Source organism: Suillus fuscotomentosus (genome assembly GCF_016647785.1).
Source record: "Suillus fuscotomentosus strain FC203 chromosome Unknown F5891scaffold_56, whole genome shotgun sequence".
NCBI classification, from domain to species: domain Eukaryota; kingdom Fungi; phylum Basidiomycota; class Agaricomycetes; order Boletales; family Suillaceae; genus Suillus; species Suillus fuscotomentosus.
The window spans coordinates 240,215-266,641 of record NW_024539568.1 but is presented as its reverse complement, the minus strand read 5'-3'; the positions used below and the strand labels follow the sequence as shown (position 1 = coordinate 266,641).

Here is a 26,427-nt window from a genome sequence, read left to right as displayed (position 1 = left end):
TTAGCATGATCAATTGTATTGACTATTGCTATCGCATCTTATCACCGAAAGATAATCAGGCTTGAGTTTTATCAGCCAGATGCTAGTGCGTTATATTGGTGTTCAGCATCTCCACCAATCGCATGAGTGCGCTACTGAAGTCGTAAGCGTTCGTAAGTGTCCGTAACGCGCGTAAGTTAAGCGTTCATTTCAGTGGTTTTGCAGATGTGGCATCTGCAAAACCACTGAAATGAATGCTTAACTTACGCGCGTTACGGACACTTACGAACGCTTACGACTTCAGTAGCGCACTCATGCGATTGGTGGAGATGCTGAACACCAATATAACGCACTAGCATCTGGCTGATAAAACTCAAGCCTGATTATCTTTCGGTGATAAGATGCGATAGCAATAGTCAATACAATTGATCATGCTAATCTAGCCACGGTCTACGCAAATTCAGTACTAAATGTATGGTAGCTCTCTTTGTCCGCAAAGTTGTTCAAAAAGAAACGCTTGTGGCGTTCCAAACAAGTGGCCGACGAAATATCACTGGCCACTTTCTCGCCGAAACATGGTATGAGTTCAATAGCGTGTGTTACGTCTGTAATTTGCACCACAGCGCCCTGCCTATAACGATTATCAGTATTATCTTGAACGTACGAACGCTCCACGGTCCACATTGAAAGTTCGGGTTGTTCGTCAGGAGAGGCGATAAAGTGGAAGTATTGGACGTAAAGAAGCGGAGTAGAAAGGTATGTTGGAAGGTCTAAGTTGGATCCTCGTCGAATTATTGGCTGGAAAACCAGTCGGACCTGTGCGACGCGACTGCCTGGAAGAAGTGATAAAATCAGTACTAAAAACCAGTACAAAAACATACATACTCGTTTGGCCATCATCTCTCATGGTTTCAATGAGAACTGTATCACAGTTGCCGAAGGGGAAATCCTCACTAGGTGGGTAAGCTTGTATCACTCTGCTTGGCATTATGATTCGTGGCTGGAATGCTGAGCGAAGCTGTAGTCGGAATTTGTTCCACGTAGAGAGGCGCCCATATTTGCTGTCCCAGAGGCTATGCTCGCCCATGGACTGGGATGAACGATGCATGAAATCGGTGAGCATGATATCAAAGTCAGGGAGCGAGTATTTTGTGCGAATCTCAACTGGGGACAGAGATTTGTAATCCGGTGTTACATTCAGTTGAAAGGCGGTGAGTGCATCTCCAGAGAGAATGCCTTTGAGGAAGTGGTTGCGGACAGGTCGAGGACCATGGACGGACTTCGCTTCGTCAGGGAGAACTCGGGAAACCCAGGAGAGCGCAGGGTTGGTGGTTATGACATCTTCATCCTCGGCGTGTATAGCATTGACTAGTGATGCGCCGCAAGAATGCAACAGCGCAAACAGGTCAAAGATCTCCATCGCTTCTTGCCGGTTCAGGATCCGCACACACTGCAATGCAAAATCTTTGCTTTGCCGACTTGTCCGACTGAACAGATCCTTACAGTGTGTGATGAGCAAGCGCTCCGTCACATCAGCCGAAAACTGCATCAGGGAGCCCAGTCTCTCCACCGTCCCGCAAAAGCTTTGCAGTAGCTCGAGTTTAGGGATGAAAAAATCTTCTTTCGCACCGTTCTTCCCCCTCCTTGCCTCAGCATCAACGATGGCATCCTTGAAGGAGTGGAAATCCGCAAGTGCCTGTGCCATGGACTTCAGTGAGTCAGGTGAATGAACTGGATTTTGTGCGAGGTAGATGAAGTCTATGAGGGCACGAATTGCACGAATGAATCTGGGTGGAGTGGCCCCTGCGATTGACGCGACAATAGTGCGTTGGATATCTCTGTGCTCACGCCCGGTCATTTGCTTAATGTGGGTGACACCTTTCGCAAAGTGGCGTGTCCCGACACGTTTATGCTGAATGGCGAAGCGGGCATTGAGCTCATGCTTGCCCACGGCCTCCTTGACCCAATTGAGCGGATGATCAAAGAAAAACTTATGGCAAGTATGGAGGATTTCAGCAGCAAGGAAGACAGACGGACAGGCGTACTTCCAATCACGCCAAAATGGCATATGAACTCCGGAAAGATAGACGGCTTTAGCCGCTTTCTGGAACTTGTCCAGGTCCCAAGGATCAATTGTTTTGGATATGTCGACAATGAGTTGTAGCGTATGCCGGCCAGTACGAGGGGGGTGGAGTGTGCCATCACCGAATTCCTTTTGTGTTGCCATGGTCAGAGGGGATGCACTTTTACTAGTTGCAGCGATCATACTGGCCTCTGGCAGGTCGCATACATGAGCAATGAGAGGTGTAAAGACATAACGAATATATCGGAAGGGATCCGACATGAAACAGCCTTCTGCTGCTGCGGCCTTGAGATTGGCTAAAATGAGATCCATACATTTGTGCCATAGTCGTGCCTGTAGGATTGTCTGATAGTCCGGATGCACTTTGAACTTGACAATGGGCATATAGCCTACACAGCGCCAAGCTCGTAACGTTGCCTTAGAGCGAACTTCGGAGTCGATATTGCCGATGGTGATGAAGACCGGATGCATCTCGAGCCCACCGGTGACTCGTGTTACAGGAGTTTTATCGGAACCTAATATGATTGGGACTTGAGTTGCGCCCATAGGAAGATGATCCTAGAAAATCCATCAAATTACGACCAGTAGACTGACAGCAAATATACCTGAATTTTCCATGCCATGTCAGCGCTCATATAATCTCCATATTCGCGCTGATCTCCAGCTTGGACGACATGTGGGTCAAATGTCATATGATTAGCAAAAGTTGGATCGCTGAAAAGTTGCTTGACCACATCTAACACATCGCGCCAAATGAGCTCTATAGGCTGAGATGTCTTGTAACCGGTGAATGCGATTTGAGAGACTTTCCACTCCGTGAAGCAGGGTAGCGTATCCATCCAGCCTATGAGTTGATCCTTCGAAGTGAAAGATGGTCTTTCACGAGTGTCAAACTGTGGGCATAGGATCAGACTTGAAGGTAGGAGCTTAAGTTCACGGTTACCCATGTCAGCTTCAAGAACTTGGCGATCTGAGTTTGAGTAAGATTTTCGACCAAGAACTTCCCCAATTGCCATTCGGCTTCGTCATGAAAAGGGTAGTAAGTGTTTTCCTTACGCCGATATGCATACTCATCGTCTTCCAGCTTATCGAGCATGTTTTTGCCAGTTCCAAAAATGTATCCAGAGTGTGGATGACAACGACCAATAGCGGGTATATAGCCAGTCGGATGGTTACCTTGACGAAATGCAGGAGGGAGAGGCAATTCTTGTGGACGTGCATCGGATGGCCAGCAAGTAGACTGAGAATTGAGATGGGCTGTGATTAATTCAATCGTTGGAAAGGCTCCTTGACAGTTGGGACAAAGCCTGTCAAAGTATGAAGGTATGTCTGTTCGTTGAGCAAAAATTGTACGCACATTGTAAGCTTTGCTTTGCGGTATAAAGTTGTATACACTCTGGCAGCACACTGCAAATAATCTTCAAGTCTTTGAAACTCCGCTGACCTGCGCATTTGCTCAGAATCATTAGCAAAGTACTCAGTAATACTCGACTTCTGGATGATGAATACATCCTCTCCTCCATGCTCCCCCCCTCGATCAAGCAGTCCCTCTAATTCTAGCGGAGCTTCTAGCGGTGGAACTCTTGTCGAATCATCAACATATGACCTCGCCAAATATAAAGGCTTATCATCATCCGGAATTCACGTTCTGTCCAAGCAGATAAACTCAGACAAATCCCCCGAATCGATGATCTCTGTGCTTTCTCCAACTGGGTCACACCGTTCTCTCCCCTTTATGGATGAAGTGCCGAGCCCTCCAGATGGCAAAGAGAGCCTATTCTTTAGGCATTCTGATACTCCACCTCCAGGTGCTTCCCCTCGTGCACAGTACCTGCGGGAACGAATGTCCAGGAAACATCAGCCATACCCTCTCCACCCAGCTCCACTAGAGCTTCGGTTTGCAGCTCGTGTAACAGGGAGGGTACGCCAACCAGAATTCACTCCCGAAGAAACTGAACAGGTATTTTTTCTTACAATCGTTCATTCATTCTCATGTTAATTATTGCAAGAATGAACAACTAGCGGAGAGAGGCTTGTCACAATTGAGCCTCGCAACTCTGTACAAGGCATACAAAGCGAAGCTGGCTTCCCGTGAGACTGCGTGCCAACGTCTGTTGATGACAACATGGGAGATTGAAGAGGCCGAGCGCTATACAGCATTCCTTGAAGCACTCCATGTCGAGAGTAAACGGTTCCTGGGGTTAGAGGATGCCAAGTTGGAGAAAATGAGAGAGTGGTTTTCTTCCCGTAACCTGACAGAAGTTGCAGACGATACCAACTACCTTCAAGCTGTCTACGATGACGAATGCGAGATCCTCCGATCTCTATCTACTCAGGCACGACAAGTCTCAAAGATCTTAGGAAAATGTTCCGATGATATATTCTCGGCATCCACAAGTGAATCTACCAGCAAATCGCCCTTAAACATGCTCTCGGTCGTAGAAGATGAGGATGATTTAGATGATTTCTCGGACCTCGAGGCCTGATAAGATCTCCAAACGTGGTATGTACATGCGCATGTGACGGCTGATCTCCCGCGCTGATTTCATATCTAGTAGATAGCCCTGCTTCTTTGCCGTTTCGCTGTTTCATCAATTTTTCCCGTCACTTATGATCTTTCGTTTTGTACAGCTTGTACAGTTTGTATGTGTTATTACCTGCATACCAGAATCAAAGTGCCCGTTACATCGATAACCGATGACTTGATTGTTTCCTTCCCCTACTACAATCGTATCTGACTTGCTCGTTCCCCTCTACTAATTCTGCTCGCCAAATGCAAGGTACTGGACGCGGTACCAATACCAAGCGCAAAAGCAAGGCTACCGTCCCAAAACCATCTCGGGGATCAGGGCTTAATCCGTCGGGACAGCCAGCCAACGATCAGCTCAACATTCCCTCAGAACGACTACGAATGCCCGACAATATGTTCGATCCGTATGATCGAGGTGGAGGTGGGCAAGGGAGCCATTGTGAGTGAATTATGAAACTGCGGACTCTCGATGCTGACGAAGACACGCCCGACACTTAAGCTGGTTCGATACCGCCACACTTTACCCTTGGGGACGACGGCAACTTTGACATAGACGCATTGTATGGTCAGGCTGGTAGGTCGCCGATCACACTCAATGATGCCTCAATGCTAACAGCATCAATTCCAGGTAGACAGACGCTGACAGACGCTTTGAGGTCAGATCCCTACACAGATGCAGACCTGCCCATGTCGCGATGGACTGGGCATGCGCCAGATCGCGGAGTACATCTAGTGCCGGCATACAAGCCAACTGATCTAACAACAATGCAGAGAGGTGAGATACCTTCATCCGATGTAGTGCATGTGAGTATCGATTCATTTGTTGGATGCACCCTGCTGACGCATTTGACTCTAGACTACAGGGCCTGCAAGGACCGTACGACGTGTGACCCGGCAGGTGTCAATGCCCTCAACACCATATGCGGTTCCACGAACTCTGGTGAGTTCTGATGCGCAAAGCCCTGTCGCCATCGAAGTGCGCGCTGGGCCTTCTGTGATGGAGTTGTCGTCGTCGTCACAGCCTCAAGACATTACGCCTACAAAAGAGGTCCGTCAACAAATCATATGCAAGGCGAAACATGGGGTTGTTGGTTGGCTTTTCACGAAGTATGCGATGTCGCAAACTGCAGCAGATCGGAAACGCCTCATCAAGAAAGCCATTTTAGATGCAGTCCCAAGAATTTTCTCGTCGACCGGTGAGTTTTTTTATTAGATTCATCCATTACATGCTGCTAACAGGCTTTATAGTTTCATTCAATTCCCTAGTCACTAAAGAACAATATCGTTCTGTATCCCAAGCACTTACAAATGCACGCGGCAAAATTATCGACATTGCTCGCAGCAGTGTACCTCATGCGTACGAGCTATACCGCCCGAGTGGATATACGGAACGGACACCAACTCAATACCGGGTGCATATAGCTACGACACTTACCCGTACAGGCTCGTTGACGGTCATGCACTCGCATCATTTTGATCCGGTATGCGCATTCATTTTCGGTGCAACAAAATGTCTAATTTTCAATTAGGATGGTAACATACATGTTCACAGTCATTTCGACCATTCGTTCATCAAGCACGTCGTGATCCGGTTCATTTGGTATCTTCGACACGAAACCTTCCTTGGCGAATCCCCCCTCACGAAGATCAACTACATCATCGCGATTGCCGTAGCGGCTGTTTACTGTGTACTGCAGGAACAACGGATGCCGATGCCATCCATTGATCCCTTCACAGGTCTGGTCCATTACAACAAATTCGTTGAGGTCATCGCCGTCCTCGATGGTCTTGATGGAGAAGATAAAAAGGCGCTGGAAAGTTTTAAGCTTGATATGCTCGAAGTTGGACCATCGCAGATGCGCACTAATATTGAGGCTGATGATGATGATGATTTACTATACGAGTAGATAACATAGATCAATACAATGATTGTTTTCGATAATCTTGATAACGCATCTTTGCATAAATTGCCTGATATTACCGGCTCAGGGTGTAATATAACTAAAAGTATGCTTTACGAACGCAAACCTGAGCTAGTCCAAAAATGAAATGCTCAAAAGCACTTTAGAGCGAGCGTCGACCAACTCGGCTTTTTAGATGCATGACATGGGTTGTGCCAATTGCAAAGTTCTTGTCCGTTTCGCACGATGAAAAGGTGTTGGAGCGGGTGAAGCGAGGACGCTTGATGCTGACTACAACACCATTAGTAACGCGTCCGATAGGAACAGCCTATGCCTTATTTTAAACACACAACCACGTCACAAGGATCCCGAGGCTGCCTTCTTTCTTCAACAACTACCGGGTGACTCGAGTAATGCAACGAAATTCCTGTGTCGAATCCAAAACAGTCAGCTGCTTCTTTGATTCATACCACGCCACTACTACTGCATGCGAGACGGTACCGAAAGAACAATTAGATGCGAGTCGTCCCAAGCACACGTCTGGCATCGTCTCTGTAAGGGGAATAGTCACTGGGTCCGAGGCGCACAGAGACTGAGCCGCGTTGGTTCAAGTTGCCACAGCAAATATATCTAGTAAGTACTATCATGATCGTGGTTTGACTATATTCAAGTTATCCATCAGTTGCGTCCACACAGCTGAATTGACCCAGTTTTAACGCTGTTGAATGTTCTCGACCTCAGGCATTGGTCCATGAGTCGACTTCCCTACTTCAACAAATCTTCGATCCGTTCGTTCGACTTCCTTGCATTTCCCGAAGTTCCATGGCGCTCACCCGTGACCCAATGCTTAGCGCCTCAAGTCAATACAGTAGTCACGGTCGCAGCCATCACAGCTCCCTTTACAAGCACGACGATATCCAGTTATTCCATGGCATACCCCAATGACCCTGTACTTCCTCGGAGACAAGGAATAGTGTTGACGAACTTATTGACTTTGAACCAACGCTCTTACAAGTTCCTCTTCCTCTCTATTTCTGCCTTGGCTACATCATGTGCGGGAACGCCCCAACTCAACCCGGTCTGCTTCCTGTAAGCATTTCAGTCTCCACATACGGTGTTTTCTCATTCATCCTGTAGCTCATCATACTCAGCACGGAGATGAATCAGTATTTGAACGACCTCGGCGATTCCCCTCCAAAGACATTCTCCAGGCGCTAAGTACACTCGGTCCGCACCAAATAATTCCTTCATTGATTTCTTGCACAATACAACACGGCTGTCCCCTGATGCAGCGTCAGTCACGCGAGAAGATGCAGAGAATAGTTTCTTCGGAGTACCTCCTAGCCCGAAGCTGGTATCCGACCCTCCTTCACTACAGCTCACGGATACGTACGCTACCAATTCATCACATAGCCTGGATGCTAGCTTCGATCTTGCTCTCCCTGAAGATGGCCAGTGGTCCCTATCGCCTACCATTGAGACAGAGAGCATATCCCCCGAGAGTCTTTCTCCTTCAGGCAGCGCGGGTACGATTGATCTCTCGCTGCTTGGTGGTAGTGAACCCCCTCCTAAACCTCCCTTGCCTCCATGAAGAAGCACTCAAAACTTGAAGAAACTACCAGCAGGCCCCATCATATACGTGCGCAGACCTCCAGGGGTGTCTGTTTTGCAGGAAGCCCCAGCGCTCTCCGTCTGGCAAGTTACGAGGAAACGTTCAGATCAAATATCGCACCAGTGAATCGGCCTCTGTTACTGATGAAGGCAACGCGACTAGGTTAGCGAGACAGTTGGACGACGGGGAGGCTAAGGATGACGCGGGGTGGACTGCTGAAGCTGTTTCTGCTCCACCTGCACAAGCTGGGGCGCAGCCAAGTCTCAAGTTGCGGATTCGTCGATCGGGCACCCGTGCGGGCTCTAATGGGTCGTTTGCACCGTCGAAACGTACTGCTGGCGAGGAGGATGAGGGTTGTGCCAGTGTCGACGATACCAGTGGTCTCGGCCAAGATGGTCGTGGTTCCATAAGTGACACTCTCATTGATACCCCAGTAGTAGGATGCGGGTTCGGTGGTGGTCAGGACTGAAATAAGAAATTACGCTCAGTCCAGATTGATCTCTAAGCTGCAGCAACTTACGTGTATGCAACGGCACCGGTGTACTTGGTAGCGTCAGTTCCACCAAAGCTGAGCTCTCCGTTGGTGTCTGACTCCGAAGTGGTGGGCTCAAAAGAGAGGCTGACGATTATCTGAGAAATGATGCCTTGGCTGTACAGGCTGTCAGTGACAGTTGGGATTGTCGCGGTGGATGATTCTCCCTCTGTCAAGTCTAGGGGCCCGATGCCAATGACACCGACGACAGAGTCCGTTGAAGTAGAAATAACACCAATCGGCTGCTGGATGATGGTGAGATTACCGAGAGTGACGGTGTCGGTGTACTCGGTTCCTAGAGATAATTGTAGTTATTCTCAACTTATGATATCATTGTATGTCATACCAGAACCGTAGTCTGGGTCTGATATGGGCTTTCTAGTGTCAACGCTGGTTCTGGTCTTCACGTACGAGGTGGCACTAACCCATGTGAGCGAGCTACCGGTGTCGACAATCAAGTTGTCTGCAATAATACATTAGTAGCTGCATGTTTTGTCATTGCTGAACCTACAGATTGTGGCGGGGCTGCCAATACCAAGTGCTGCGGTGTAGCATACAGCATCGTTCATCGCAATAGTGCTGCCAGTACGACGGCTGAGAGTGTCTCTGCCAACAGTTTTGAGAGCGGTCGCGCGAGATTGGTCGTGCTGTAAGAGGTTTATGGTACCACCAGAGGTGTTTAGCCTCCAGGCGACGGAGAGGGTGATGGGGGAGTCGTGGATTTCAACAGGCGACGCCACGATGGACAAGGCTAGGAGGAGAATCGTCAACAGGGATGCAGCTGGGAACATGATTGAACGGTACCGAAAGGTAGTGATCATGAAGCCTGTTATATATGCTGATAAAGATGAGAACACTGCAAGTACATGGTTAATCTCATTCTCAGAATGCTGAACTGTATGGAACGCGCCTTATCAAGTGAAGAAACCGAAAACAGGAATAACTAAACAATTGACTCGTTGTGCGCACAGCTTGGATCAAAACCAACATAGCAGGACAGGTAGCCTGTTTTTTGACGTGAGTAACAGGAACGGCATCCATGAGGATGCACTGTTCCGCCAGTTTATTCATGGACCAATAGCTAGGGAGTGCTTACCATACATGGTGAAACTCGTGGATGATTTGCACAAGGGACTCGCTGACTCGGGCCCGAGGATGCGCTGTTCTACTAATTTTATAGTCAGGGAGTGTTTATCTCACATGGTGAAGCTCGCGCATGACGAGTCCACCTTCCGACAGCGACACATCAAAGGATTGGTGAGCCACAGACTCGGATGCTCATACCATCAGTACAGGAGCGCCCCAAGTTATTTCGGCCAACTCAACTTGTGGGCCATTGCAGTTTCCACACACGGTATCTTGTCCAAATTGTAGGTATTCACATCATACTAGTTCATTCGGTTGAGACTCTATTGGCAGAATTGTACTCATTTAGTACGTCGAAGAATATAAAATCTAGGAGCCTGCGTGAGCTTGAGCCAAACACTCGCCTCGATATCACACACCTATGTTTAATGTCGCACAGCGATGTCCCAAAACTTCCTCACCAAGTCCGAACTGAGGCAATCTAGATTCCAAATTCCGACTCAACTAAATATGTTAGCCTTTTCTGATCTCAGATCCGTGCCATTTCTCACGCTTTTGATCGGGTAATGGTGAGGCATCTTAGACTTACATATGGTATTGTTCATGAACTTCCCGCGGCCCATCGTTCCCTAAAGTGAACTTGAAGTCTAGACAATGCTTGGTCCAGGTCATCATCAGACATGCCCTATCACTGCGCGACACTTCTGACCAATCCTGTACCACTGTCAATGATGCTAATCTCATGACATGTTTTCTCATTCATTACTTCCTTGTAGCACCTGTGATTTGCCTAGGCCGGTGACCCTGCAATTGCTGCCAGTGCACATGCGGCATAATGAAGTATATTTCATTAATCGATACTCATACTCATTCTTGACACGCACTTGGTCAAATATCCCTAGTACTTGTCGTGGTCCAGCATCTGCAGCTCCCTCTGAAGTTTTAGATGATCACAACGATATGAAGTTAGTTTATGGTATACCCCGATGATTCTCTACTTCCTCAGAGACAAAGAATGGCATTGAAAAAATCAGTGACCATCAATTAATGCTCTTCTAATTCCCTCTTCGTCATCAACCGTTCTTGTACCCCATCTAACATTCGCTTTGTGATGAGAATCATTCTAGAGCTCCTACGCTACCCTTCGATATCAAGTGCCGCACGGCCCTGGCTCGCACATTAATCCTATTCATCTTTACCTTTGTCACAGCCTTTTCATCATAACGCACAAGCTCCTGTATGACCTTGAGCTTCAACGTCTGTCATGACTCATGAATCATGATCGGCAATGAAGTGACATCTCATTGGTTCTATCGGAGAGAGATCCATGAGCTAGCCTTCGAGACCAATGTCACAGTAGACGAACAGATTCAAGCTGCTTGGTACATTCCATGTGCATGTTCGTACACCTTCCTAATATTAATTATCAACAGCAATGCTTGCTCATTTCGACAGGCTCTCGAACTCCAACTGATTGGACCATGAGCAAGACTAGGCCAGTCGATCATTTTTAGATAAGTTCAAACTTGCCATATGGCTGGAACAGGACGAAAATTTGTCCAAACACAACTATACTGATTGGCTCCGAGCTAGTACCGGTATTGCATGATCAACCATAATACCTCATAATACCAAAGTATAAGGAGAGGCATGACGCATTGTTGCAACATGCCACTCAAGGTACAGGCTCAGGAGGGGGTGTGTATGAGTGTATTGGTGGCGTTACATAGCACAGGATGGCATGACACAGGCTGCAAATGATCAAGCGCTACAGGCAAGAACTAGAATATTGTTTGGATTTTTGTTGTCACAAGTTAGATGTGCAGGAGATAGATACATGGCGGTTTAGACAGGCCGTACATAGAAAATCGTTTTCTCTATATGCCATGGACAAGACCAATTCTGGAAACCATGACCATCTGCAGCTATCAAGACTCTTCATCTGAACCATTCATTCCATGCCCCTCTTCATCTTGATCACTGTCCTACTCAATCTCCTTGATGTGGCTGTATGCTGCATGCAATCAGTACAAAGATATGCTCTAAAATTGCTTCATGTGGAGGCACGCACTGTTTATTAGTGTAATGAAAGAGTTAGTATCCGTGATGTATCACAAAAGATAAGATCACATACCATGTGAGGATGCTACATGGCCGAGTCCATGGTACTTGGCCGGGGTCCTATAAAGATGGCATAAAAAAGTGGCTGGTCAAGAGGGTCAATGAAAGGTAACAAGTCCAACAGAGAAAATCACACACTGCCCGAGAACGGGACATGGCCATGGCACGGTCAGCATGGCCTAAGAAGGTTAAAAGACCACATCACGCACATACTGAGAGTGGGACATGGCCATGGCACGGTCAGCATCGGCTAAGAAGGTCGAAAGACCAGATCACGCACCGACTGAGAACGGGACCTGGTCGTGGCATGGTGTAGAGACTGATATCTCTGTGGCCTTGCAGAGGCTACATATGCGACCTGTCTCAGAGTACAGTTTGATGCACAACTTGTGCCAATACTTTTCCAATCATTCCCTATTCAAAGCGAAACTCTCCCGTGCCAAGCACGCACTACCTTCCCGCACATCGGCCGCCCCAAGCGCAGCATTCTCGCGCACGCATTAGGCGCGCTTTCCCGCGCTCAAAGCGCCCTATGTTGCACGTCCATCCATTGTCCAAACTAACCTCACTGGTACATGTTCATATCATTTTCTCCATATCAGACCATATTCTATTTTAATGATTGCTCAATTCTCATGTCATGGACCCTTATTACATACAGTGGCTCAAAAAAGTGTCCCAATGTTTGTAGCTTTTCACGTAATTGCTATATCATGAGTCAAGACGTGGAAATATGACTAAGCTATAGGAAGATGTCGGAAAGGTCTGCTTCTCAGCTTCATTTCGGTTCCCTATACCGTGGGAAAATAATGACATTATGTGAAGATATGAGTATTTTAATTTGATGACTCATTGGGACACTTTTTTGACTTTGAGTTTAACTAATGTAATCTCTATAATTCTAGTACTGTGTGTGACCTCCTTCTGCCCCAATCACTTCTGCCACTCTTCTAGACATATTGTCTATCAATTTTGGGTATTCCTCTTTGGTGATTCCATCATACTCTGCTGTAACACTGTCTCATAGTTGGAATAACCCCTATGGTGAATCTTGATATGCTATAAGTAATTTCTTGAGTGATTCTCAGAGGTATTCAATAGGGTTGATGTCTTGGGTCTATGTTGAACATGATAGAATAGTAATATCATGGTCTGCAGGCTATTGGTGGCTGATTTAGAGGTATACTTAGGGTCATTGTCTTATCACAAAACAGTATCTTCTTCATTAACTTATAACTCCTGTATGCTTCTTAGCAGACATTCCTGTCAAATGAGTATTTACTACTCTGTATTCATCCTCCCCTTTGCTTCATAGAAAATTCCCATTCCATTTTATCTCATATAGTCCTATACCATCAAGTTTTCGTCTTGAAACTTAAGGTGTTTATTTAACTTTTCTTTATCTTAATGATTGTCCTATCTATTTTAATACAAATTCCTTGCCATATGATCTCATCCTATTGATTTTAACCATATCTAACTAGATAAACCTCTTTCGGCTATCAGCAGTCTAATATTTGTACTTGAAAGTAGCATCTTGTCTTTTCTTTTTATAGGTTGGAGACAGAAGAATCTGTTTTTCTTGATTATAGCTTTAAGATGGGCTGTCTTGAGAGTCTGTCTGGCTATTTGAGTAGAGATAGTCATAGCAATGATGGAAATAATCAATTTAGTCACTTTATTAACATCAGCAGCCTTTTAAATTAGAATATAGTGATTAAGAGATCTTAAGTCTTATAGAGCAACCTTCTAGATTGGCTACCAAATAACTTAAAGACCATAATATTACTATTCTATCATGTTCAACATAGACCCAAGACATCAACCCTATTGAATACCTCTGAGAATCACTCAAGAAATTACTTATAGCATATCAAGATTCACCATAGGGGTTATTCCAACTATGAGACAGTGTTACAGCAGAGTATGATGGAATCACCAAAGAGGAATACCCAAAATTGATAGACAATATGTCTAGAAGAGTGGCAGAAGTGATTGGGGCAGAAGGAGGTCACACACAGTACTAGAATTATAGAGATTACATTAGTTAAACTCAAAGTCAAAAAAGTGTCCCAATGAGTCATCAAATTAAAATACTCATATCTTCACATAATGTCATTATTTTCCCACGGTATAGGGAACCGAAATGAAGCTGAGAAGCAGACCTTTCCGACATCTTCCTATAGCTTAGTCATATTTCCACGTCTTGACTCATGATATAGCAATTACGTGAAAAGCTACAAACATTGGGACACTTTTTTGAGCCACTGTACCTTACCTACTCGCTTCGGCTCCGCTTCAGGGGCACATTTTTAGACATATATAAGCGCCTGTAGTTCATATTTTACATGATCGAATCATATAGAAGCTCCCTGCACCTCACTATCAGTGTAAAGCTCATGTGTCACATGCCATAGTCAGTATCTATTGGCAATAAGAACATCCTTAACGTCTATTACGAACCTCTGCTTGTAAACCCACCTTGCGCTTTTCCCACACTTCGCACCACTCAAGCGCTACTTTCCCACGCATCGGCCGCCCTAAGCGCTTCGTTCTCACGCTCGCACCTCTGGCGCTTTCCCGCACTCTACATCAGCCGAGGAACGGCACCCCTTTGCACCAACCCCTAGATCTCTGCTGCACTTGCTTCCCCTTTAGGGTTGAATGCACTTGTCACTACAAGCATAGCAGCTTAGGCAAGCAGACCCAACACATAGTTCAGAATACCACCATCTGAATAGTTGTTTCTACAACGGTCAGTGTTGCTCAAGGTCGAAAGACCACATCACGCACAGGCTGAGAACAGGACATGGCCATGGCACGGTCAGCGTGGCCTAACAAGGTCAAAAGATCAAGTACTTCCTGAGAGCAGGACATGGCCGTGGCATGGTCAGCGTCACCTGAGAAGGTCAAAAGACCAGATCATGCACCAACTGAGAGCGGGACATGGCCGTGGCACGGTCAGCGTCGCTTAAGAAGGCCAAAAGACCAGATCATGCACAGACTGAGAATGGGACATGGTCGTGGCATGGTCAGTGTTGGCTAAGAAGGTCGAAAGACCACATCACGCACAGACTGAGAACGGGACATGGTCGTGGCACGGTCAGTGTTGCCTAAGAAGGTTGAAAGACCACATCACGTACAGACTGAGAGCAGGAGGTACATTGTAATCTCAGCTCAAGATTGCCAGCGAAAAGCCAGGACGACATACAATTTGCTGGACATGAAAGTTGCAGAAAACAAGTGTTTCTGCGTCAGTCTTTGTGCTTGGAGTCAGTGTTAGAGCATCCTATTTTTGGCTTCATAAAGCTATGGGTGATCTGGAAGCATCGTTTGCATTCTCGACTTCTCATCATTAGGCATCACCAGGCCCTAGAAAATAAACACACTCACCATTCAGTCGAGCAAACAGTCCGCCCTCGATACTTATATTTCACAGATCTGGCACCAAGGTGATTCATGGCGCTGCAAAAATGACATCGGTAGTCAACTTCAATGAGTGATTGCATCTCCTGTTGAATGATAATCCCCATCACAATCTTTGTGCCTGGTTCAATGCTCGACCAATTGTCGCTTGTAAGTGGGGTCACTTTCTTGCCCTCATTGATGCACAAATCGTACTTTTCTTCTTCTATATATTGTCCTTGAATTTGAGCTTCGATTGCATCGCGTTCAAACAGAACTCGAAGCATGTGATTGAGTTGCTAAAGATAATTTGATGAGTAAGCTTCCACAAGAACAATTTTTAGGCCAGCGAGTGGACCTGATATGAGGTGCACCAGTTCACAGATATTGCTTGGTGGCAGCCTGTTGCGTCTACCAGTGTCACGCAGCCAGGCACAACACTTCTGGGTAAAGGTGATACAGATAGTGTTGCGAAGGACTGTTGGATGTTCTGAAGACCCTCTTCCTGCCTCCATGAAATTATAAGCAGTTCGCGTGTTTCATGTTGACTTTGCATTTGGGACGACCACTGATCATAGAGTACTAGTCAGCAAATGCAAGCATCTCCAGGGGGTAGAACGCAACTAAAGACTCGATCAGATAATTGTTGATTTCAGCTGAGCATCCGATGATATCTTGTGCGACAGATGGGTACATGAGATGACGTTTTTGCAACTTTTTCAGGAGGACCAAGGTGTCTTCCAGCTTTCTGTGTATGACTCAGTGTCAGCAAAATTCAAGCACACATTCATAAGGTATTCACCTAGCTAAGTTGTCTCTCCGAGAACGTTCAAGAGGATCCAGGGCAGGTGAGGCGTTGCACAAATGGCAGGATAGTCAATAGAGTCGCAATGTCAAGTGGTCCAAGGCCGCCTTGTTCTGATTGGATCTCTGTGATAGCCCTTGAGATCCAGAAACATCTCAGCATTCGATAATGACTCACATTTATAACTTGAAGGATTCCCAGCAATCCGCCAATAGCTGTGTTCATCGGAGCACCGACAAGTGAAATTACATCAGTAAAAGCCTGTATTAAGGGCAAAGCCACCTGAGCAATGTCAGAAGCTTCGCGGGCAGGGGATGCACCCCAAGGGTACGCAGTGAAAGGAGAGCTGGGAGGGAAATTTTCGACACCTGGTTTACTGCCTGCAATAATGGGATGCATTGGCGAAGAATTTGAAGAGAGCATTGATGCAGGAACAAAATTGGAGAGGTCTGCAGGGATAGAGGTATTGCCCTCATGGCCGGCAGTTGTCGAGTTGCATTGTGTGCATCCTTGGTTTTCAGGGCGCTTCAAATGGATCGCAACGATCTTTCTGAAACCCTGGATTAACTTGAATGGAAAGGGCATCTCGATTAGATGGCAAGGACAGAGGATAAGTGATTGTTTTTTTGCGTCTAAGATTCAGCTAGGGGAAACTAGAGGATAGGTGAGAGGATATGTAGGAGAGCGAAGGGAGGAGGACAGGAAGGCGATTGAAGTACTTAACCATCAGGAAATCAGAGAGAAGAAAGTTCGCATGGAAACCTAGCATCAAATCAGCGCTCAGCGGCCGTGACTCACAGGTGCGTGACTTTTTTAATGTTTGTTGACGCTATGTAGTACCGTCTTAACCAACAAAGTTGCCCAATGCCAATGATTCTTGAACTTCACGATTGGTAAGCAATTTGCAATGGCCAATTCTAGTAATTGTACATTCTGTTGGAGAGCCGGTCCAGGGTATCATGCGGTACGTTGGAGAATTGTGTTTGGAAGAATCCGCATTGGGATATTGGTGCCCATTAACATAGTCATTTGGACATTTGGCGGTAGACTGTGTACAGCTTACGTAAGTGGTTGAACAGGTGCACATTGACTTACAATCTCAGCAGACTTCCCACAATTTGTATTCCTTCAATTCTCCCAGTCAACGAATTCAACACAAAGTCTCCCAACTTGGGTGAAGTCTAGACCTTTCAAATAATCTGCACTAGCACACACCCGTTCTGCCTTCAGCACAGGTCGCAAAAAAAGAGTGCTTCGTGCTCTTTTTAAGCTCCCTGGCCTCAGCTTCATCCTAATAATTCTGAAGGCTCCTGATCAGCATTGGTCCTTTGGCCTCCTGGCCTCAGGCTGCATCCTAATAAATTGTACATTTTGAATAAGAGGGACATTTATGAGCAGCATTTTAGAAAATAACTAAAAGTACATAGTACATAAGATCAGTCAGTTCTACCTTCTTTGAGCAGGATTAAGTTGACAAAAGTAAAATTACAAATATGTAACACTATCATTGAATGTATTGATTTTTCCCTGCCTCCCATCTCCCATCTCCCATCTCCCATCTCCTGTCTCCTGTCTCCCGTCTCCCGTCTCCCGTCTCCCGTCTCCCGTCTCCTGTCTCCTGTCTCCTGTCTCCTGTCTCCTGTCTCCTGTCTCCCGTCTCCCGTCTCCCGTCTCCCGTCTCCCGTCTCCCGTCTCCCGTCTCCCGTCTCCCGTCTCCCGTCTCCCGTCTCCCGTCTCCCGTCTCCCGTCTCCCGTCTCCCGTCTCCCGTCTCCCGTCTCCCGTCTCCCGTCTCCCGTCTCCCATCTCCCGTCTCCCGTCTCCTGTCTCCCGTCTCCCATCTTCCCGATCTCTCTGTTTCCCATCTCCCGTCCTTCTGATCTCTCTGTTTCCCATCTTCCATCCTCCCGATCTCCCTGTTTCCCTGTTTCCCATTTTCCCATCCTCCCCATCTTCTGTTCTCCTATCTCCTCCCATTCTCCCTGTTTCCCATTCCCAATCTTCCTGTCTCCTCACTATCTCCTGTTCTCCAGTTGTCGAGTCTCTACTTTCTCTATTTTTTATTTATTTTTTCACAACCTTTTCTCATTCATTTCCTGTCACCACATATATTTGTTGTCCCCCTGTCTGCAAAATTATATCATGTTGTTCCATTTTCAATTTTATTATTTACTGTATGCATGTAACATAAACAATCTAAGAAGTAAAGTACAACGGTTTTCGGAAATGTTCGCGCGCTCGCGTGGCTTTCGCGTATTTCGCCAAAGGCCATGTGGTTTTCGCTTACCTCGCTTAACCTCGATTTGGCAGCTCGCGTGGTTTTGTCACGTGTTTTCGAACGCCAACTCAAATAGCATCGCCCTTTGGGAACTTAGCACGACCTTGGTAACTGTACGTGTACATGGCATTAAATAATGAAAAAATATGTGTTTGAGCAGGGCAAGGGAGATGTGTGATTAGATTTGAGTGTTTTTCCTACTGTAATTGTTATGGTAGTATACATAGAGCAAATAATGGAACAACATATAATACAATGACAGACAGGGGGAAAACAAATATGAGATAAAAGAGATTGGGAGATGAATGACAGAAGGTTATGAAAAAAAATAAAAAAGGGAGAAAAAGATCACTTAGAAACTCAAAAACTGGAAAATGGGAGGACAGGAAAATGGGAATGGGAAACTGGGAGAACCAGAGAACCAGAGGACGGGAGACGGGAGACGGGAGATGGGAGATGGGAGACGGGAGACAGGAGACAGGAGACAGGAGACAGGAGACAGGAGACAGGAGACAGGAGACAGGAGACAGGAGACAGGAGACAGGAGACAGGAGACAGGAGACAGGAGACAGGAGACAGGAGACAGGAGACAGGAGACAGGAGACAGGAGATGGGAGACAGGAGATGGGAGACAGGAGACAGGATTAGCATGGGTATACCCCAGGGTAACACTTTTTCCAATCACATATATTACCATTTGAAGGCAAATGTACAACTTCAAAATTTTATACTTATCCATCCCTCCTATGGTAATCAATTTGGGCATATATTCCCAGGGGTACAGGGGTCTTCAGATCCAAACCCCTACCCCTACCCTCAAGGGTTTCCCATACCCCTGCTGATCCCTAGATGGGAGGCAGGGAAAAATGGGAAAATAAATACATTCAATGATACTGTTACATATTTTGTAATTTTATGTTGTGTAGTAGATTGTATTTTTACATTGGTCAAAATCCTGCTCAAAGAACATGGCACTGACTGATCTTATGTACTATGTACTTTATGTGGTGTGATAGATTGTACTTTGAGTTTTTTTGGAAAGCTGCTCATAAATATATTTTAAAATAATTCAAAATGCACAATTTATTAGGATGCAGCCTGAGGCCAGGAAGCCAAAGGAGGGCGTAGCCCTCCTTGGCTTCCTGTGACGAAGGAACAACACTCATTTTCCTCCCCTGAAGGAGCGCGTAGCGCTCCTTCAATTTGTGCCGAAGGCACAACGGGCGTGAGCTCGTTACATTACAATAAGGAAAATACTTGTATTGCGTAGTGCGCTGCTCTAATGGGCAAGTGAGTCGGCGCTCGAAAGCCACGCGAGAAAACCACGCGAGATTTCCAAAAACAGGTTTAAGCAAGCTTAGCGAAATACGCGAAAGCCACGCGAGCGCCCGAGCGTTTCCAAAACCGTCGTACTTTACTTCTTAGACTAGTCCACACCCATTCTGCCTTCGGCACAGGTCGCAAAAAAAGAGCGCTTCGCGCTCTTTTTAAGCTCCCTGGCCTCAGCTTCATCCCAATAATTCAGAAGGCTCCTGATGGGCATTGTTCCTTCGTCACAGGAAGCCAAGGAGGGTTGCACCCTCTTTTGACTTCAGGCTGCATCCTAATAAATTGTACATTTTGGACACTTTTGAAATACATTTATGAGTAGCTTTTTTGAAAAAACTCAAAGTACAATCTATCACACCACATAAAAGTACATTTACAATATGTAAGGATGAAACATTTGATCCTGTGGAACCAATTTGCATGACTTTCCTGCCTGTGCTGGGCCTTCATACAGATTTGTTCACACACAGTCAGCTTTACACTGCACTATTGAGTGTGCAATGTCAAAGAGACATTCAGGCACTATTTCCTACAGAGGCCGAGGAGAAGACTATGGCAAACATAGTATACAGACACACAATGTTTGAAGGTGATTGGTACTCTTGTAGTACATAAGATCAGTCTGTTCCCTATGTTCTTTGAGCAGGATTTTGACAAATGTAAAAATACAAAATATGTAACAGTATCATTGAATGTATTTATTTTCCCATTTTTCCCTGCCTCCCATCTCCCACTGTGCCCCATGTCCTCCCGTTTCCCGTCTCCCGTCTCCCGTCTCCCATCTCCCGTCTCCTGTCTCCCGTCTCCCGTCTCCCGTCTCCCGTCTCCCGTCTCCCGTCTCCCGTCTCCCGTCTCCCGTCTCCCGTCTCCCGTCTCCCGTCTCCCGTCTCCCGTCTCCCGTCTCCCGTCTCCCATCTCCCGTCTCCCGTCTCCCGTCTCCCGTCTCCCGTCTCCCGTCTCCCGTCTCCCGTCTCCCGTCTCCCATCTCCCGTCTCCCATCTCCCAATCTTCCTGTTTCCCATTTTTCCATCCTCCCAACTCCTATTCTCCAGCTTTTGAGTCTCTACATTGTCTTTGTTTCCTTTTGATTGATTTATTCACAACCTTTTGACATTGATTTCCTGTCACCACATATATTTGTTGTCCCCCTGTCTGCAATATTGTATCATATGTTGTTCCATTTTAGTTTTATTATTTACTGCATGTATGTACCCTAAACAATTACAATAGGGAAAATCCTGCGTAGTGTGCTGCTCTAATGGGCAACGGCAATTCAGGTGCCGCTCGAAATATACATGAAAACCACGCGAGTTGCCAAAAAGATGTTTAAGCAAGGTAAGCGATGTAAGTGAAAACCACATGGCCCTACGCGGCGCAAGCGCAAACCACGCGAGCACGCAACTCCTCCCGAAAACCTTTCTCCCTTTCTTCTTAAGACGAGCTCACGCCCGTTGTGCCTTCGGCACAAATCGAAGGAGCGCTACGCGCTCCTTCAGGGGAGAAAAATGAGTGTTGTTCCTTCGTCACAGGAAGCCAAGGAGGGCTACGCCCTCCTTTGGCTTCCTGGCCTCAGGCTGCATCCTAATAAATTGTGCATTTTGAATGATTTTGAAATATATTTATGAGCAGCTTTTCAAAAAAACTCAAAGTACAATCTATCACACCACATAAAAGTACATAGTACTACATACAATCAGTCAGTGCTATGTTCTTTGAGCAGGATTTTGACCAATATAAAAATACAAAATATGTAACAGTATCATTGAATGTATTTGTTTTCCCATTTTTCCCTGCTTCCCATCTAGGGATCAGCAGGGGTATGGGAAACCCTTGAGGGTAGGGGTAGGGGTTTGGATCTGAAGACCCCTGTACCCCTGGGAATATACCTCCAAATTGATTACCATAGGAGTGATGGATCAGTATAAAATTTTGAAGTTGTACATGTGCCTTCAAATGGTAATATATGTGATTGGAAAAAATGTTACCATGGGGTATACCCATGCTAATCCCTACTCCCTACTCCCTACTCCCTACTTCCTACTCCTGTCTCCTGTCTCCTGTCTCCCGTCTCCTGTCTCCCATCTCCCATCTCCTGTCTCCCGTCTCCTGTCTCCTGTCTCCCATCTCCCGTCTCCCGTCTCCCGTCTCCCGTCTCTGTTCTCTCAGTCTCCCATCTCCTGTCTCCTGTCTCCTGTTCTCCCATTTCCCCATTTTCCTGTCATCACATTCTCTGGTTTTTGAGTCTACATTGTCTTTGTCTCCTTTTTTTATTTGAATCTTATCTCCTGTCACCACATTTGTTATCTCCCTGTCTGTAATTGTATCATATGTTGTTCCATTTATGTACATATACAGTCACTACTAATAATTGCAGTAGGCAAAACACTCAAATCCTGTTGTCCCCCTGCTCAAACACATTATTTAATGCCATGTACACATACAGTTACCAATGTTGTTGCGCAACATTCCCAATGGGTGACGTTGTTTGAGTCGCCGCTCGAAATATACATGAAAACCATGCGAGTTTCCAAATAGAAGTTCAAGCGAGGTAAGCGAAAACCATGTGGCCTTAGGCGAATCTAAGCGTATCTAAACGAAAACCACATGGCGCTACGCGAAAACCACGCGAGCGCGCGAACATTTCCGAAACCTTTCTCCCTTTCTTCTTAAGACGAGCTCACGCCCGTTGTGCCTTCGGCACAAATCGAAGGAGCGCTACGCGCTCCTTCAGGGGAGAAAAATGAGTGTTGTTCCTTCGTCACAGGAAGCCAAGGAGGGCTACGCCCTCCTTTGGCTTCCTGGCCTCAGGCTGCATCCTAATAAATTGTGCATTTTGAATGATTTTGAAATATATTTATGAGCAGCTTTTCAAAGAACTCAAAAGTACAATAGTACATAAGATCAGTCAGTGCTATGTTCTTTGAGCAGGATTTTGACCAATGTAAAAAATACAAAATATGTAACAGTATCATTGAATGTATTTGTTTTCCCATTTTTCCCTGCCTCCCATCTAGGGATCAGCAGGGGTATGGGAAACTTGAGGGTAGGGGTAGGGGTTTGGATCTAAAGACCCCTGTACCCCTGGGAATATATCCCCAAATTGATTACCATAGGAGTGATGGATAAGTATAAAATTTTGAAGTTGTACATTTGCCTTCAAATGGTAATATATGTGATTGGAAAAAGTGTTACCATGGGGTATACCCATGCTAATCCCTACTCCCTACTCCCTACTTCCTACTTCCTACTCCTGTCTCCTGTCTCCCGTCTCCTGTCTCCTGTCTCCTGTCTCCCGTCTCCCGTCTCCTGTCTCCTGTCTCCTGTCTCCCATCTCCTGTCTCCTGTCTCCTGTCTCCTGTCTCCTGTCTCCTGTCTCCTGTCTCCCGTCTCCCGTCTCCCATCTCCCGTCTCCCGTCTCCCGTCTCCCATCTCCCGTCTCCCGTCTCCCATCTCCCGTCTCCCGTCTTCCGTCTTCCGTCTCTGTTCTCTCAGTCTCCCATCTCCTGTCTCCTGTTCTCCCATTTCCCCATTTTCCTGTCATCACATTCTCTGGTTTTTGAGTCTACATTGTCTTTGTCTCCTTTTTTTATTTGAATCTTATCTCCTGTCACCACATTTGTTATCTCCCTGTCTGTAATTGTATCATATGTTGTTCCATTTATGTACATATACAGTCACTACTAATAATTGCAGTAGGCAAAACACTCAAATCCTGTTGTCCCCCTGCTCAAACACATTATTTAATGCCATGTACACATACAGTTACCAATGTTGTTGCGCAACATTCCCAATGGGTGACGTTGTTTGAGTCGCCGCTCGAAATATACATGAAAACCACGCGAGTTTCCAAATAGAAGTTCAAGCGAGGTAAGCGAAAACCATGTGGCCTTAGGCGAATCTAAGCGTATCTAAGCGTATCTAAGCGTATCTAAACGAAAACCACATGGCGCTACGCGAAAACCACGCGAGCGCGCGAACGTTTCCGAAACCTTTCTCCCTTTCTTCTTAAGATAGATAGATAGATAGATACTATGCGATTCGGACTTTGTGAAGAAGTCTAAGATCAGAAGTAATCCTTGCTCCGACTCAACTTTGTTTGCCTTTTGAATTTTCTGATTGGTACTATTTTTCACGCAATTGACCAACAGCTGATAGCATCTTTCGATCGACCATGCTGGACTAAATGGAGTTCAACAGTTTACTCGCATTCCGACTGATACAACTTTTTGAAAAGACTACTACAGTGTGTAGTACACGATGCTGGTCCGAGGTTCTCAGTTTTTGACGCATCCAATGTATGGACTCCTAGAGCATTCAAAGATCCCAGTCTCCTTTACGAGGGCAAGTCTCTTCATGACTTTCATCATTGGTCTTGCCATCAATTTTGCCGCATTCCTGTTCTCTTGCTTGAAACAAAACTCCCTGATCAACTAAATAATCCCTAAGCTAGGATCACTGCAGACAAGCCAGATTTTATAACCTCGAACCCATCACTACTGCACTCAGACTTCATGATATGAGCGTCACGGGACAGAAACTTGCTTCTATTGATTGGATAAATCAAGTGGCTGCATAGTCCTCAATCTCCAAGAGCAGGAGATATACCAATCGATTGGTGGGAGCTGGACATCATGATGGCTGAGATTGTTAACAATTAAGTTTGCGAAGATGAAACCCACATATGAGGATGATTGGAGTGCCACATCGCATTATCGTACCATACATATCTATACACATTATAATTTACATCATCTTCTAAGAACAATTCATAGCACATGCTCTAGTATCAATTGTGCTCGCTGTCTTCATGAGAATCAGCCTGTAGTCTGGCACCTCCCTCCCACCCTCTCCTTGATCAAGAGCGCATTCAAGTCCGTCCAATGACTGCAGCCAGTACGTACACAACTCTGGAATATTCGATACTTTTACATCTATCCTATCTTTGAAAATAGAAATACGAATGTCGTAAATTATGGTATACAAAATGTAATATCGTAACCAAACCATCCAAAATGTGCGATTACCGTCTCCCAAGCCCACTCAGACCCCATGCAACCTTCGACTGCACGAAATCATATCCGCCCAATATCCTCAGCACTAAATCGCGGATGGACGCCCAACTGAACGGCATCCACCAAGCATATGAATCATACGTAAGGCTTGCGAGTTTCAAGAGTGTCTTGGTGAAGCCAATGATTTCTAGCGCTCGTGCATGACGCGCCTCCGCAAATTCCTGCAAAATGGTATCATCCACATCGGGATCCTCTGCAGACGCTTGAATGTGTTTCGTGACAGCCTCTGCGAGGAAGATCGCGTCCCTGATGGCCAGGTTCATGCCCTGCCCGCCCGCAGGTGAATGTATATGGGCTGCGTCGCCGACTAGAAAAATGGCGGCTCCGAGACGCGTGAAGGTACGGTCTGCGATGGCGGAATGAGTTCTGAAACGTGTCGACCAGACCAGCTGGTCGACTTTGACAGGTTTCGGGTTAAGAGACGGATCTGATGTTATACACGCTGGCCCGTATGTGTCGATTAAGTTCTGGATGTACTCTTTCGGTGGAGCATGGGGGGGCTCTCCGTTCTTTGCAGGTACGGCACAACCTACACGAAAGATGGATTTTGTAGTGGGCTTTCCATCTCGTGTCAGCTCGGTATTGAAGCGCTTGCCAAATGGTACAAGAAAAAAGAAATTGCCTGAAAAAACTGTGCCGTTAAGGTGGCCCTCGAGGGTGACTGGACCAACAGGTTCGGGCTCGAATGTGACATCTGCAGAGACCATTTGAGCCAATACGTTGTTGGGTAGGTGCGGGCCTTCTGGGTCACAGAACCCTATGCCGGCGATGGTACGGATCTGGAAATGGTCGTCAGACACTCTACTAAGCCAAGTTGGTGGGCATTGAGGTCTCACGATTGAGCGGGCGCCATCGGCGCCGATAATATATCTAGCTCTGATAACTTGACCGTCCTCAAAGGAGACATCAGTGATGCGAGAGTCCTTTTCATTCTGTTTCATTCCTACCACCCTGTGTGGACGCTGCACCTGAACACCAAGGCTCTGCAACTTCTGCCCAAGTACAAGCTCCGTCACATTTTGAGGGATATAGAGCGTGTAAGGGTGGGCGGAATGTTTCTTTAGAGAGTCAAACTTTGCGTCAAAGATCTGCGAAGTACGAGATGTGATTCTGATGCCCTTTCCCTTGATGGCGTGAGACAGTAAGCCATCTGCTGCATCAATACTAGCTAGGGCCTAAAATCATAGAAAAATCAGTAGGCCTTCTTACGAACGCACAAGGTAGCTTACCTCGACGGTTGCACAGTGTATGGTGATCGCCCTCGATGCATTCAGTCCTTCGCCTACGGCATCCACGATAACGAAGTCATGGCACCCGTAGTGGACGAGAGAAAGAGCAGCTGTGAGACCTGCGGGGCCTGCACCAACAATAAGCACGGTAGTGTTCTCGGGGAGAGACATTGTCTGTTTGGAGGATTTTGAGAATGATGATAAGTATGAGTGAGAAGATGGATGAGCTTCAGATGGCTCTTGCACCTGTTATTTAAGGCCACCAGTACCGTGCACAGGTTATCTTAACCGGTAGTCCGTAAGGATGACTTGCTATCCCACACGGACTGCAACTGTGTCGGAAAATGTGTGGTCGGTAACCAAACTGGATTCGGAGTGACTGAAGTTGTCCGATCCTGGTGGACTTGGTGACTCAATTTGTGTCCACATGCGCTAGCCCGGAGGTGAAACAGCGTCTCGGCATATGA

The 26,427-nt window shown here is 46.3% G+C and overlaps 7 protein-coding genes across 7 annotated transcripts; 3 read left to right on the top strand and 4 right to left on the bottom strand.

The window, feature by feature from the left end:
- Positions 1 to 429: 429 nt before the first annotated feature.
- F5891DRAFT_958822 (uncharacterized protein) lies at positions 430 to 3,158 on the bottom strand (the record flags this gene model as incomplete). Its single annotated transcript, XM_041375591.1, has 5 exons — positions 430 to 812; positions 865 to 2,089; positions 2,270 to 2,620; positions 2,653 to 2,955; positions 3,006 to 3,158. 5 exons carry the CDS (start codon positions 3,156 to 3,158, stop codon positions 430 to 432), a joined length of 2,415 nt encoding a protein of 804 aa, XP_041221957.1.
- A 405-nt stretch (positions 3,159 to 3,563) lies between these two features.
- On the top strand, positions 3,564 to 4,565 carry F5891DRAFT_1247483 (uncharacterized protein; the record flags this gene model as incomplete). Its single annotated transcript, XM_041369838.1, has 2 exons — positions 3,564 to 4,022; positions 4,072 to 4,565. 2 exons carry the CDS (start codon positions 3,564 to 3,566, stop codon positions 4,546 to 4,548), a joined length of 936 nt encoding a protein of 311 aa, XP_041221956.1. The 3' UTR covers positions 4,549 to 4,565.
- A 270-nt stretch (positions 4,566 to 4,835) lies between these two features.
- F5891DRAFT_1193180 (uncharacterized protein) lies at positions 4,836 to 6,499 on the top strand (the record flags this gene model as incomplete). The annotated part of the gene is made up of 7 exons (XM_041367691.1): positions 4,836 to 5,031; positions 5,092 to 5,166; positions 5,221 to 5,315; positions 5,364 to 5,396; positions 5,449 to 5,788; positions 5,841 to 6,073; positions 6,122 to 6,499. The coding sequence occupies 7 exons, from the start codon at positions 4,836 to 4,838 to the stop codon at positions 6,497 to 6,499; spliced, it is 1,350 nt and encodes a 449-aa protein (XP_041221955.1).
- An 878-nt stretch (positions 6,500 to 7,377) lies between these two features.
- Positions 7,378 to 8,507, top strand: F5891DRAFT_601140 (uncharacterized protein). Its single transcript, XM_041372431.1, has 3 exons — positions 7,378 to 7,582; positions 7,645 to 8,019; positions 8,087 to 8,507. The coding sequence occupies exons 1-3, from the start codon at positions 7,544 to 7,546 to the stop codon at positions 8,270 to 8,272; spliced, it is 600 nt and encodes a 199-aa protein (XP_041221954.1). The 5' UTR covers positions 7,378 to 7,543; the 3' UTR covers positions 8,273 to 8,507.
- Positions 8,508 to 8,621: 114 nt separating this feature from the next.
- F5891DRAFT_1193178 (aspartic peptidase domain-containing protein) lies at positions 8,622 to 9,428 on the bottom strand (the record flags this gene model as incomplete). Its single annotated transcript, XM_041367690.1, has 3 exons — positions 8,622 to 8,932; positions 8,984 to 9,100; positions 9,149 to 9,428. 3 exons carry the CDS (start codon positions 9,426 to 9,428, stop codon positions 8,622 to 8,624), a joined length of 708 nt encoding a protein of 235 aa, XP_041221953.1.
- A 6,623-nt stretch (positions 9,429 to 16,051) lies between these two features.
- Positions 16,052 to 16,669, bottom strand: F5891DRAFT_1247477 (uncharacterized protein). The gene has a single exon (XM_041369837.1). The coding sequence runs from the start codon at positions 16,637 to 16,639 to the stop codon at positions 16,079 to 16,081; it is 561 nt and encodes a 186-aa protein (XP_041221952.1). The 5' UTR covers positions 16,640 to 16,669; the 3' UTR covers positions 16,052 to 16,078.
- Positions 16,670 to 24,219: 7,550 nt separating this feature from the next.
- Positions 24,220 to 26,131, bottom strand: F5891DRAFT_1175268 (uncharacterized protein; the record flags this gene model as incomplete). The annotated part of the gene is made up of 6 exons (XM_041365707.1): positions 24,220 to 24,281; positions 24,339 to 24,386; positions 24,561 to 24,595; positions 24,684 to 25,510; positions 25,568 to 25,906; positions 25,961 to 26,131. 6 exons carry the CDS (start codon positions 26,129 to 26,131, stop codon positions 24,220 to 24,222), a joined length of 1,482 nt encoding a protein of 493 aa, XP_041221951.1.
- Positions 26,132 to 26,427: the final 296 nt, after the last annotated feature.

Excerpts from the sequence above, each read along its gene's own strand:
- F5891DRAFT_601140 (XM_041372431.1), top strand. The coding sequence starts at position 7,544 with ATGTGCGGGAACGCCCCAACTCAACCCGGTCTGCTTCCT. Across the intron at positions 7,583-7,644 it reads CTCAACCCGGTCTGCTTCCT|CACGGAGATGAATCAGTATT; the intron begins GTAAGCATTTCA and ends CATCATACTCAG. Across the intron at positions 8,020-8,086 it reads TTCTCCTTCAGGCAGCGCGG|AAGCACTCAAAACTTGAAGA; the intron begins GTACGATTGATC and ends GCCTCCATGAAG.
- F5891DRAFT_1247477 (XM_041369837.1), bottom strand. The coding sequence starts at position 16,639 with ATGCCCTTTCCATTCAAGTTAATCCAGGGTTTCAGAAAGATCGTTGCG.